At 37.7% G+C, this 11,440-nt stretch overlaps 1 protein-coding gene across 1 annotated transcript; it reads right to left on the bottom strand.

Annotated features, from left to right (window-relative positions):
* Positions 1-17: 17 nt before the first annotated feature.
* LOC135695205 (F-box only protein 4-like) lies at positions 18-4,410 on the bottom strand. Its single transcript, XM_065214201.2, has 6 exons — positions 4,159-4,410; positions 3,204-3,415; positions 2,285-2,499; positions 1,812-1,884; positions 891-1,087; positions 18-265 (listed from the first exon to the last, which is right to left on the bottom strand). Exons 1-6 carry the CDS (start codon positions 4,408-4,410, stop codon positions 18-20), a joined length of 1,197 nt encoding a protein of 398 aa, XP_065070273.2.
* Between the last annotated feature and the right edge of the window lie 7,030 nt (positions 4,411-11,440).

The raw sequence follows: 11,440 nt of genomic DNA, 5'->3' as shown, positions 1-11,440 counted from the left end.
AAATTTTTCCATTTCAATTATGACTTCATAACTTCCTGCAGCAACCATTTAACTCCAGGTAGAAGTCCATACAAGCTACTAACATGACAGGCCCTGACTTGCCATGGTCGGTTCAGGTCTCTCAATTTTAATATATTTGCCACATTTATAGAGGAAAACTGTCCATTAGTTGCATTTGCTACACATGACAGAACAAGCAGGGGAGCCTTTGAATGCACCCATCGATCATTGACCACAGCTCTCAGTTCTTCAATACCAATGTCCACTGCAGGAAAATAAAATAAATTAGATGACATGCAAATTCTTTTAGACAGAAAAATCTAGAAAAGACTGAAAACTGTTTTGTTAAAAAATAGAAAAGGACAATGCCTTCAAACAACTGGACAACATAATGGTGATAGTAAAAAGCAGGGGAATTAGAGGGTATTGCCTCACTGCAAAAACCATTGTAGGAAAATTAAAATGTACTCTATCATATGGAATGAGATTTGCAATTTTGTTGAAATGATGGAATATTATTATGGAATATGTCAATGTGTCTTGATGAATTGACCAAGCATTATATTGGCCAAGCTTGAGCACCTCTCATTGCAACGCCTTTTAACAGGGGTGGAGCTTTAAGGGGAAAGGAAAAATAACAATATTAGTTCAGAATTATCAAAGAAGTTTCTTTGATAATTTCCGACTTTGCCGCTACATTTCTGAAGTTCAGAATTCTTTTGCAAAAGTAAGTTCAGAATTTATGCAAACAGAAACAGTACATTTTAATGGTACACCACTGCTCTGTTTGTTTACCACTGCCATTTACTGGCATCTAAACACCCTTAAATAAGATCATTCAACATTAGCATGAGTATTAGGTTAGTGTCAAAAAATGTAAAACAACTTACCTCTATTTGCACCCAAAGTTGAGTCAACCACATAAATAAATGCATCAACAGAGGCACATAAGTTCTTGATTGGCTGAGTTACTGTAATCAAGCTATCATCTCCATCTTCAATATTCCCTTCAGCATCTAAATCATCTTTTTTTACAATAAACCTATTTCTTCTGACTCCATTTGCTGCATTGTTTTCTCTTTCTTTCCTAAAAGAGTAGGAAATGAACATGCAAAGTTAAACCACTGAAATTTGATAAGTTGATATCAAATCATAATGCCAGTCCATGTTTATGAGAGTGATGAAGTCATCACAAAAATTGTTGCCACTACAACTGAGCAGAAGTAAGCAGGTACATAGAGGCGAAACCTAACTCAACAAACCCTCCTATAACTAACTCCCAGTATAACCAACCATATTGCGTAACAAGGCAAAACCTTGGTTTAAAATTTCTACTTGGCTACTTGGCAAAACCTTGGTTTAAAATTAGAAAATAAAGTGCATGAGCAAAAACTGGCATCATCAGGGTGGGGTATGCATATATAATATCAAACATTTGGTAGCACAAAATAATTAATTTCTTTTGTCAAAGTTTCCCAATTAGAAAATTATTTTCTCGAGTGGATTGGCCTATTTCAGGAGTAGGTCTTAAAAATTCACAGCATCATAAAATTGCTTTCTATGAGAAACATTCATCAATGGAGGGGCATTTAATCATTCACAACAGGTGCCTGCCTGCTTGCACACCCACTTAAGGCCACGTGCTCAAGCAAGTTCTTTATTTTTGTAAGTTCATTATCTTAAAATTCCACTGTAGTTTATGACCAATTCTAAGAATATTGTTGTAACATTTTACATGAATTTTCTTTTGAAGCAGGGTTTGAATTCTGAAGATTTTTTTTCAAAATGAAAATAGAATTGAATCATTTTACCTTGAAGCTGAATAAAGTGTAATGAGATTCAGTTGCCCACCATCATATTGCAGTGAAACCCCAGAGCCAATGCCTAGAAAGAATGAAACTCAATTTTAATCAGAACTTAAACATCACTGGTCACCTTGTATATTGGCTGGATTTTTATGTCAAATTTTCAAAAGCAATTGAACTGTTAGCACAGAGGTTTTAAATATTATATAAACATTTCTTTACCGAATGTGATTTAATGTAAAAATATATTACACTTGTATGGCGAATATTTATAGAAATTTACATAAATTAAAAGAATTTGCAACATATTGAAATATTTTACATTTACATCCTATAAATGTTGATCAACAACTTTTTTATCTTATTGGTACACTATATAGAAATAAATAAAATGGCATGGTTGCATAATTTGATTTCAAGACAAACATCTGCAGTAAAATCAATCATTATGATTCAAATATCTTCTCATATTGACCTACCATCAAACTGCCCAGGGAACATCCCTCTGACAACAAATGGTGAATTTTGACCTGAAAGAATTTTTCTGACAATGGCACTAGTCTCTGATTCAAGTCCTGGACCAAACATAACAACTTTGGGCACTGAAAATCCGAGAAAAAAGGAAATCCTTGGGATATTGAGTTTAAATGATGTCTGCCTTTTGTGACGACACTCTGGACAGCAGCTCAAGTACCTAAAAAGAAGAAAAATGGAAATTGATATCCAAAGCCGAAATAATCTTCTTAGAAAACTTTATGAATAAGCACTACTATCTGATTTCAAGGACATTTGAAATGAAAAGAAAATAATTTTTTGCAAGATTTTCTTCACATAACTACAGCAATAGAGTTCTTCCAACACCTAAAATCAACTTTACACTCTGTAAAAGTTTTTTTGAAAACGTTTTTGTAAAATATAGCAAGACTCTTGGGTGACAAATTTCAGATGGTTGTAAACTATAATTTAAGTATTGAATGGCCCCCTTTCTTCAATTTCAAGCTTTGAAAAAGCCCCTTTTCTACTAAACCCCTCTTTCCAATATCAAGTTTTGAATTAAATTATTGTGGTAGCCACCGATTTAGGATGGCATAAAAATGCTTTCAAGAACTTAATTAAACTCAACAAATAGATGTCAAAAGTCTTTTAAGTCCAGTTCAATGTTGTTGAGCAAAGTCTGGTTTTGTTGAGTAAAGTTTCAGGCTTGCCATTTCCGCTATTCAAGGATATGAGCAAACATACACTTGTCTAACACAAGGCAATGAACAATCCAAACATTCAAGGGTCAACTCACATTTAAGCCAATACCAGGAGCCACAAAATAGCTTGCATGGGGGTCAAATCCCCCTCTATAAAAGTCTTAAAAATATTGTACAGTTCTATATATGAAAGCAAACTTACATTTCTTTGGGGGAAAATTCTGTTTGGGTTTCTTGGTAGAGTTCCGGATGACTTAAGTGATCGATAACATGCCATTTGTGAACATCAACCTTGAGTTTTGATTCCCACAAAATATCATCATTTGCTAAATCGTACCACTGCCTGCACACCCTTGCAGATCTTGATAAAGAATAAACATCCAGAAAGGATAATATCTTTAGCTGTATATTCACCTACAAGAAAGAAAGAGCTACTGAAATTAAAACTACTTCAGAGTTTAAAAAGAGAAAACTACCCTTTTCAAAGAAAACAATTTCTTTTAAAATGACTCATCCACTTGCACAGGATTAATCTTTAACTGTAAAACGTATCTTGTATGTACTGATGCTTTTAATGAAATTTGAAGACCCTCAGAGTTGCAGATCTTCTAAATCGTCATTACTTTATGCTTGTGTACACACGAGGCTGGTTTTTGTACACATATGCCAAATAACAGCAAACATGTGAAGGATATTTTTATCATTTCTGGGAGTAAAATACACATGGAACAGGATAATCTAATTTATTACCATGCACAAAATTTGATCAGATTTTGGTTTACGGAAACAATTCTCATCAGGTTGGGTCCCTCTCGTTCTTATTTTTAGGAATTATGAAAAATGTTTATCTTTGCTATATTGTTTTTTATCACCACTAGTGACGTTTTTTTCTGAAATGTATACCCAAAAGTTACAAACTGTGTTTTTAAGGTAATTAGTCTCAGCCGCACAAAATTTTTATCTGTGCTTTTTACAAATGCGCAATTTTCATGGACATGCAACAGATTCCAATCTGGTGCATACCCCTCCTGGCAATGATAATGACTCGCTTGTCAGTTGAAAAAATAAAAAATCTATACCTAGAAGGCTTTCTCGTCTAAAAATGTCATTTAAACTTTGGTTAAGTTTGAGTTAAGTAAGGTTAAAAAAGTACGAACCGGTAAATTTTGAAACTGAATACTGCACGAGGACGATTTAGGCTGACATCTTGTTTTATCTCCTGATGCCTTGAAAGTTACTCTGTCTAAAGTCTCAGCTCTTGGTTTTCCTTTAAAACCATACCATTTTCTAACGTAATTCCATGCCTGAGCTAACTCAATGAAGACATCTTCGGAAGACGAGTCCGAATCTCTTGCTGTGTCAGTGTGCATGTTGAGAATATGATTTTGTTGCAGCACAACATCAGTCATCTTTCCCTTTTACTGCATAAAAAATAATCAATCGTCGTGCCGATTCCCTACAGAAGTCAACTGTTCGCAGTGTAAACTGTTTGCAGCTTTTCAAGTGGTCTTCTTTGCAACTAAACTTCCTTGTTACGGAACGCCATTTATATTGCTGCTGCTGTAGCAACACAACAACAACTTGGTTCATCAATGATGTAATCGTAATTTCGTCCACGTGGAGAACACTAGTACGCTTGCGCAGAAGTATGTCGTAAAAGCGTAGCACTCAAATTTTGTCGTGATTCAGGCCACATCCACACGGATGTGCTTTAAGAAAATCTAATTTTAATCTTGATTGAACAAATAAATAGCCTCATGTCTGCATGCGTTTTCAAAAGTTTCCAATCTGGAAAGAGTTTTCAAAAACCGATTTATCGCTGTCATGCAGACTGGACTGTGCAACCATCGTGTGTACTTCAACACGCAGTGAAAATGTTTTCACTTGACGCGTATTCGTGTATACGGGGCATTAGGTAGAAAAGGGATGGCTGCATTAATTGATGAGGGAGGGGTGCTAATGTCCTAATGAACACAAGCTAGGGGCTGACTGTTGTCACTCGCATCTTGCCTCTTCTAGTTGAAAAACAGTGTCTCAGTAAATTGCCAATGACATGCAACTTGGTCTTTTTAAGGATCGTTTTCCAGTGCAATTCAATTGCCAGTCGGAGCTCCCTACTGCCCCAGATGTTTATAACCGGATCGAGACAGCAGTTTAGTGATGTGAATAGAACGGCTATGCGACTGAGTTGCAATTTGAGAACTTTTCTTTGCGAGAAAATCTGCGTGAAATATGACATTGCCCAATAGGCAAAAAATGGAGACCAGCAGACTAGGAAACTAAGAACCAACATTTGAAGAACTTTTTTTGCCCTCAGCAAAACAGTGGACCGTGTCATACTGACACTGCGGGTTACGGACTTGGCTTTTTTTATTGCCAGTATTAAAGCTATGTAACTGCGCAGGAGAAATGCCAAAGGCAGGACCAGAGTGAGTGCGTAGTATACAGACGCACTAAGTTGTTTATTGAGAGCTCCCCATTCACGGTTGCACAGGTGTTCAACTTCAGAATACTTGTACGAAACCCAAAATGGTATGCAGCCGACAGAAATTATTAACCACATCAGAGCATTAAGCATGATGCAAAACTTTGTTGTGAAGTAGCTTGGTTGAATGAATCTTGTAATGGAAAGGTATCTCTTGTGTGTTACTGCGCAATAACTGGCAAGGGCAACTCCACTGCAAACGAAGTAAACCCAGACGCCATCTGTAATTGCGCACACCATATGTTTCACTTGCAGGGAAGCGTTGAAGGTATTTATATAATCCATGAACACGAATGGCTGGATTCCGAATGCACCGATCATATGAGCCAAACACATGTTCAGTAAGAGGTAGTTTGTGGCAGTTTTCAAAGTGCTGCTTCTTAGCACAGCATACCAGATTGATCCGTTTAGGAAAAAGCTTGATAATGATACCAAAACGAAGAGACATTTAACCAAAAAGTCAACTTCTGCTGGGAAATCCACGACAGTCGTGTAACTAAATGTACTATTTAAAGCCATCTTGTACAGGACTAGTTTTATCAGACGCAGACTTGATCAGCTCGCTTTATGTAAATCACTGCAGTGTCATGTTCTTATGACTTGCACTTATTCTCACATCATCTGCTGTCGTAAATGAATTATTAACTTTTATGATAACTTTTCTAGCTTCATCCATATAAAATTCATGCTCCTTACGTCACTGACGCCCAAGTGTGGCTTGTTTCTAACGATACTCTCCAGAAGCGCGGAGCTATGTACATTGAATTTCAAATGATCCTATTCAACTTGGATAAGAGGCAGACAAATGAGTCACTGTCGAGCGTACATGATATTTATTGTGCATATTTTTGTGTTGTTTACACATTGGATATCAAGTCTTTGCTTTCAAAGAACGGTCATATTTTTAATTAAAGCATACAGCCGTAAACCTTTGCAGCTGATAAAAATACACAATTTATCCTTCTGTTTGTTTGATAATCTCGAGTCTTTCATCTGTGATTACGTGGTTTTAGCTTATCGATCATTGTATTGAGTCAATGCATCACTATTCATCAATTTCAACTTTTATGATCAGACTGTAAATTGCTTTTCCGATATAAGTTTCTAAGCATAGCGCAACAATTCTATTTTTAAGTTTAAAAATCAATGAAATTGATTTCACAGGCATCAAACATATGTGCCGCTGCACGTATAGTTTGTTATTGTTTTTGCATTCTTTAGGGGGGAGGGGTGCTGATTTACCGCTGGGTATGCGAGGATGGTTTTGGCTATGTAAAGGGGGCTAAATTTACCCTTTGGCGTGAGGGGAGAGGGTCAGATTGCCTTTTTATGAATGCGCTATAGAACTCTTAGTCCTGAAATCAATATAAATTTGGAAAAACCGATCAATATGAAACAATGATGCTGAAATATGACTTCAACACTTCAGAACACGCACTTGCCCATCAAAGCACTGCCATTTTGCCACTTTTCCCAACTTTATAAACCTAGAAAAGTGCAGTAATTTGTTAACAAACCTATAATCTTTCATTGACCATCTCTCTCTCATTCTCGTAAAACATATTTAGATGACTTTGCACCTTCAGAGTGCAAATTCACAGTAACATAGTTTTGTTTTTGGGTTAACCGTATTTAATCAATATTCCTGTTGTTTTGATGACGGCTACCAGCGCATCTACCTTCCAAGCGCCAGTTGCTAGCTCAGGGCTGTCGGAAGTCGGAAGCGGAGAACTGGAGCCCCTAATAATGTCAAACTTTACTATATTTCCTTTAAAATAGTGTTCTGAATAAAGAGCAATGCAATGGGCAGCCCCCATCCCAATTTAAACATCGTTCCACGGCACTGAAGCTCGGCTTCAAGATGCCAATAAGATCTAAATGAAAACATCACTGCTTCGAAATACTGCGAATGCGAATCGTTACGAAAATGTCCTCAAGCCTGACCTTTTGTCCATTAGCAGATTCGGCCTTAGTTAGATACGGTAAAGTGCGACCAAATAAGATAAATGTGTTTGCTAGAAAAAAAGCAGCTTACTGCAACATGTGCAAAGTAACCCTTAATGGTATGTAAACCAAACCAAATTAGGAGCTGCCTTTTTCCCCAGTTGAAGTTTCTCATTGTTTTTATATTTTAAAGTGTTCAGTTGTTTGTGTAAAAAAAATTTAGGTGACTATGGTAGATGAATTTCACTTGAATCGGTATAAAATGTGGGAAATTTATCTGAAGTTTGAACGATCTTCTCGCTGTTAAACCAACGGTAAATATCTTTGTTATGTTGTACAGTTAAATGGTATCCATCGTGGTTTTAATTTTCTATTAGAAAACCAATGTCAATGGCGAATAAGTCAGGGCACAGGACAAATGGGCCCCTACTTTCGTAGTCCAGCTCCGCGGTTTAATTTTTCGGCCCCTATTTGCAACTTGCCTGTCAAGAGAGAGACTTTGGCAAGTTCACTCCACCTTCTTCCTTATCGCCGCTATGTACGTGATCTGGCCCACAGCTGCTCATCATTTCTTCTCAGATCTTATAAACTTTGAAACGCTTTACCCTCTCCTGCTCCCCAGATGCTTTCATCTTGCTTTCTTTCAAACCTGCAATCATAAAACTTCAACTAACCTACCTCTCCTCTTCGTCCCTTTTCTTTCCCTTGTCAAGGCATTGCTATAGGCCCTTGGACCTCCTTTTAATATAACCATCTTGGTCCTGCTATGTATGCAAAATGCTCTTGAGATTAAACTTAGAATCAGATACCTAAAAAAATACAACAATCACTTATGGAGAACAGAAGTTTCCCCCTTGTTGAAAAGAACATACTTAAGCTTTTCGTTTTACACTCTTCAGAGTATAAAACGTTGGAACATAGATCGAAAACTCTACGCTAGGAAATATATAATCCCAATTGTTGATCGAAATAGGCCAACAGAAACGTGAGCACGTGACTGTTGAGGCTGCCCAATCAAATTGTCGCTTGCCTGGATAAAATTGACCACTGGAGTCCAAGAGAGAAATAACTCCTTCTACCTATACAATGGGTTTTTTCCTTTGTATGTAGACCGATTCCAAAACTGCTAGATGGAACGACGATCGGGATCTACCAATACTCGAGTTAAATAAAACATGTTTTCGGTTTTTTTCGTTCTGCTATGAGATTTCTAATTTAGAGCTGGATTCATCTGGTTTTAATTTTGCATGCATTTTCTCTCAAGGTAATTCGTTACTGTCCTATTAAACAATCATTGAGGGTTGTGGAAAGCAAAAGGCAATCCCTGTCTTACAGTGGCGGCTCGTGACTTTCACAGTTGGGAGGGCAGACCATCAATATTGCGATAATCGATAGAAAGGTCGAGTTTGCAAATTATTCACTGTGTCCATGGTTCGATGTTGATCGTCATGGAGCGCAGAAGAAGAAGCATATATAGATGTGGTTGTTGTTTAGCGATGATGTCATTTTATGGGCAAAATTTTTCTTGCCCCGAATTCCTCCAAATAAGCCAATCACAGACCGCGTTTCGCAATGCTCGAGGTCGAAAATTAGCTTGTGCGCATGTCGGCTAGGGGCAAAAAAAACTTTGCCCGTGAAATGACATCATCGCTCAAGGCACTAGCGGGCCAGAAGCGAGGCTAAGGACGAGACGGAATAGCAAGGAGCTTTTTCTAGAAGAGATACAAACTTATATAATTAACCACAGTGAGACTATCTTCAAAATTAAATATGATTATCATAGATTTCCTTTGAATCTTTTTGAGGGGGCATTGCCCCAGATGCCCATTAGCAAGAGCCGCCACTGCTGTTTTATAAATCATGTTCAATACCCTTTTCTGAGAGTTGAACGGCAATCGACGAATTCAATGCTTTGACCTTGCAATAATTTTAACTTTGATACCTCCGTTAAAGAATTGTTTGATGAGCGTGCCGCCAAAGCATATTACGTGAATCTCTTACCCTCTTGTAGGTATTTCAAACATTGAGTCTATATGCCTGGTACAGGTAGCAATCTTTTTCTTCAATTCATATACCGCTACATACACTGTTTCAAAAATTCAACAAATCTGTTCCCGGGTCACGGCACCAAAATTAATGTTTTAATTCGCTTTAGTTTAAATGTTACCGAGAAAATGTAGGGAATCAGTGCTATTCGTCAGCGAGAATTACACTCAAGAATTTAATCCAGAAATAATAACACCTTGTGTTTATACTTTGAATATATCGAAATGAATCCAGATGCTGCATTAATGTTTACTTTATCAAGTTTGAAAACAAACAGTAACTATACTCAACACAACTATATTCCCAACTGTAACACCTCGAGTCTGTCTTTTTACAATGAATGTCACATGACGACGTATAATGTCCCCGCGATGCTATCACCCTAGTTCCCTACAAGGGTCTCAGATGGCCTTCTGGCTGGCCAGACGTTTGGAGGAGGAGTGCACATTAATAACGGATGTCAAACCTGCCAAATTTTGAATCAGCTGATTCAATCTAAATCATCTTGGTCAAGGCTCTGGCATAGATAGATAGCGGACAAAGCGCAAAGATGCAGTCGCTTCCCCCATGTGGTCAGAAAGTTGTTACCCTAGAGGTTTCTCAGACGAGCAATAATCTAATGCAGAGCCACTCCATAGGGCAACGTTAAACAAAATTCCTGGAAGCCCCCTGGCCCCCCACAACAGCTAGACACGCTTCGTTTGCTCTTGCTTTCTACTAATCTTGCAGCATGGGCTACGCTACTAATCCAAAAGCGATCAAGTTTTTGAAGTAGATTCTTAATCCAAACTATTATAATTTCGATGTATTTGGTAAGGGAAGGACGACAAAGGGAAATGAGTTTTTAAAACATTTACTTTGATCCAGCCCTCATCAACTGCTTCAGTAAGCAAAGATATTTTATCGGCAAATTTACTACAACCAGTGACAACACATTAAGCTTTCAGACTTTTTGGCGATCAATTCTTTTATGCGAAATGGTTCAGTGGACGTTAAAACCAAGAAGCAGTTGATGAAGCAAGATGCCGTAAGGGGAAATTTGTATAAAAAAGCCAGAGTCCAGAAAAGTTGTTAACCTTCCTCCAGACAAAAACATCCCAGAAAGCAAACCTTCCTCACAAAACAATAGAAAGTGGACGTGGCTTGGGTGTGTCATATGAACTTCTATTGTTTTTCGTGGACCTTCTCCCGATCAGTGGCCGTGCGACCGTAATGTTTTCCTGACTCTGAGTTTTGTACCATTTTAGTCACTAAAACGAGGACCTAACATGAAATTAGAAGTGCCAAGCACTTTGATTTTGCTTATGACACCCTTCGCAACAATTTCAAGTTTTCATCCCTCAATTCAGATTAAGGCGTCAACTAGAAGCTGGCTGTAGGACGGACCGGGTCTTAAGGTCCACCCACTGAATGATATCCACAGAGAGAGATGGTTTTTAATGGCAAAATTATATATCTAATTAGAATGATTCTTGGAAACATTAGGCAAAGTAAGATGACTCTTCAATCGCGGCATGTTGACACTGGCGGTTTTAGCCATGGTCCAGGGGGGACATGGCCCCAGGCCCCCCAGCCAAAAGGGACCCCGAAGAAAAAAAGGTAGAAACTTCTATCCAGCAACAGTCCCTCAAAATCACTTTGGCGCATTGCCGTAATTTGCAGTGATAGGAAACAAATGCCTCCAACGCTTCCTTGGCGTTATCTTTAGAATTTTTGCGGGTGCCAAATATTTTCACTTAATTTGTACCTATGGTTCTTTACTAAAGACTGCTTATTGTAATAACACAGCCTAAAATAGGTTTACTAGAGGTAGCTACCATCCAGAACTGGTTATGTTGAAGCTTACAATAGAGCAAAAAGACTAAACACGAAAAATTGTCTGATATATTGACAAAGATAAAAGCCTTGACTTATGTTTATCTTCTTAAAATTGAATAGTGTAAGGAAACAAAAAGGTCTCCAAA

The sequence above is a fragment of the Rhopilema esculentum genome, chromosome 8, assembly GCF_057945365.1.
Source record: "Rhopilema esculentum isolate cy_ngs chromosome 8, ASM5794536v1, whole genome shotgun sequence".
In the NCBI taxonomy this organism is placed as follows: domain Eukaryota; kingdom Metazoa; phylum Cnidaria; class Scyphozoa; order Rhizostomeae; family Rhizostomatidae; genus Rhopilema; species Rhopilema esculentum.
Note: the sequence above shows the minus strand (reverse complement) of the source record. Positions and strands in the feature narration are given on the sequence as shown.

Bases quoted from the DNA above. Each gene is read 5' to 3' on its own strand.
- LOC135695205 (XM_065214201.2), bottom strand. From the start codon at position 4,410: ATGACTGATGTTGTGCTGCAACAAAATCATATTCTCAACATGCACACT. The intron at 3,416-4,158 runs GTTCGTACTTTT...TCTTTCTTGTAG, and splicing joins TTCAGTTTCAAAATTTACCG to GTGAATATACAGCTAAAGAT. The intron at 1,088-1,811 runs GTAAAATGATTC...CTACTCTTTTAG, and splicing joins ACACTTTATTCAGCTTCAAG to GAAAGAAAGAGAAAACAATG.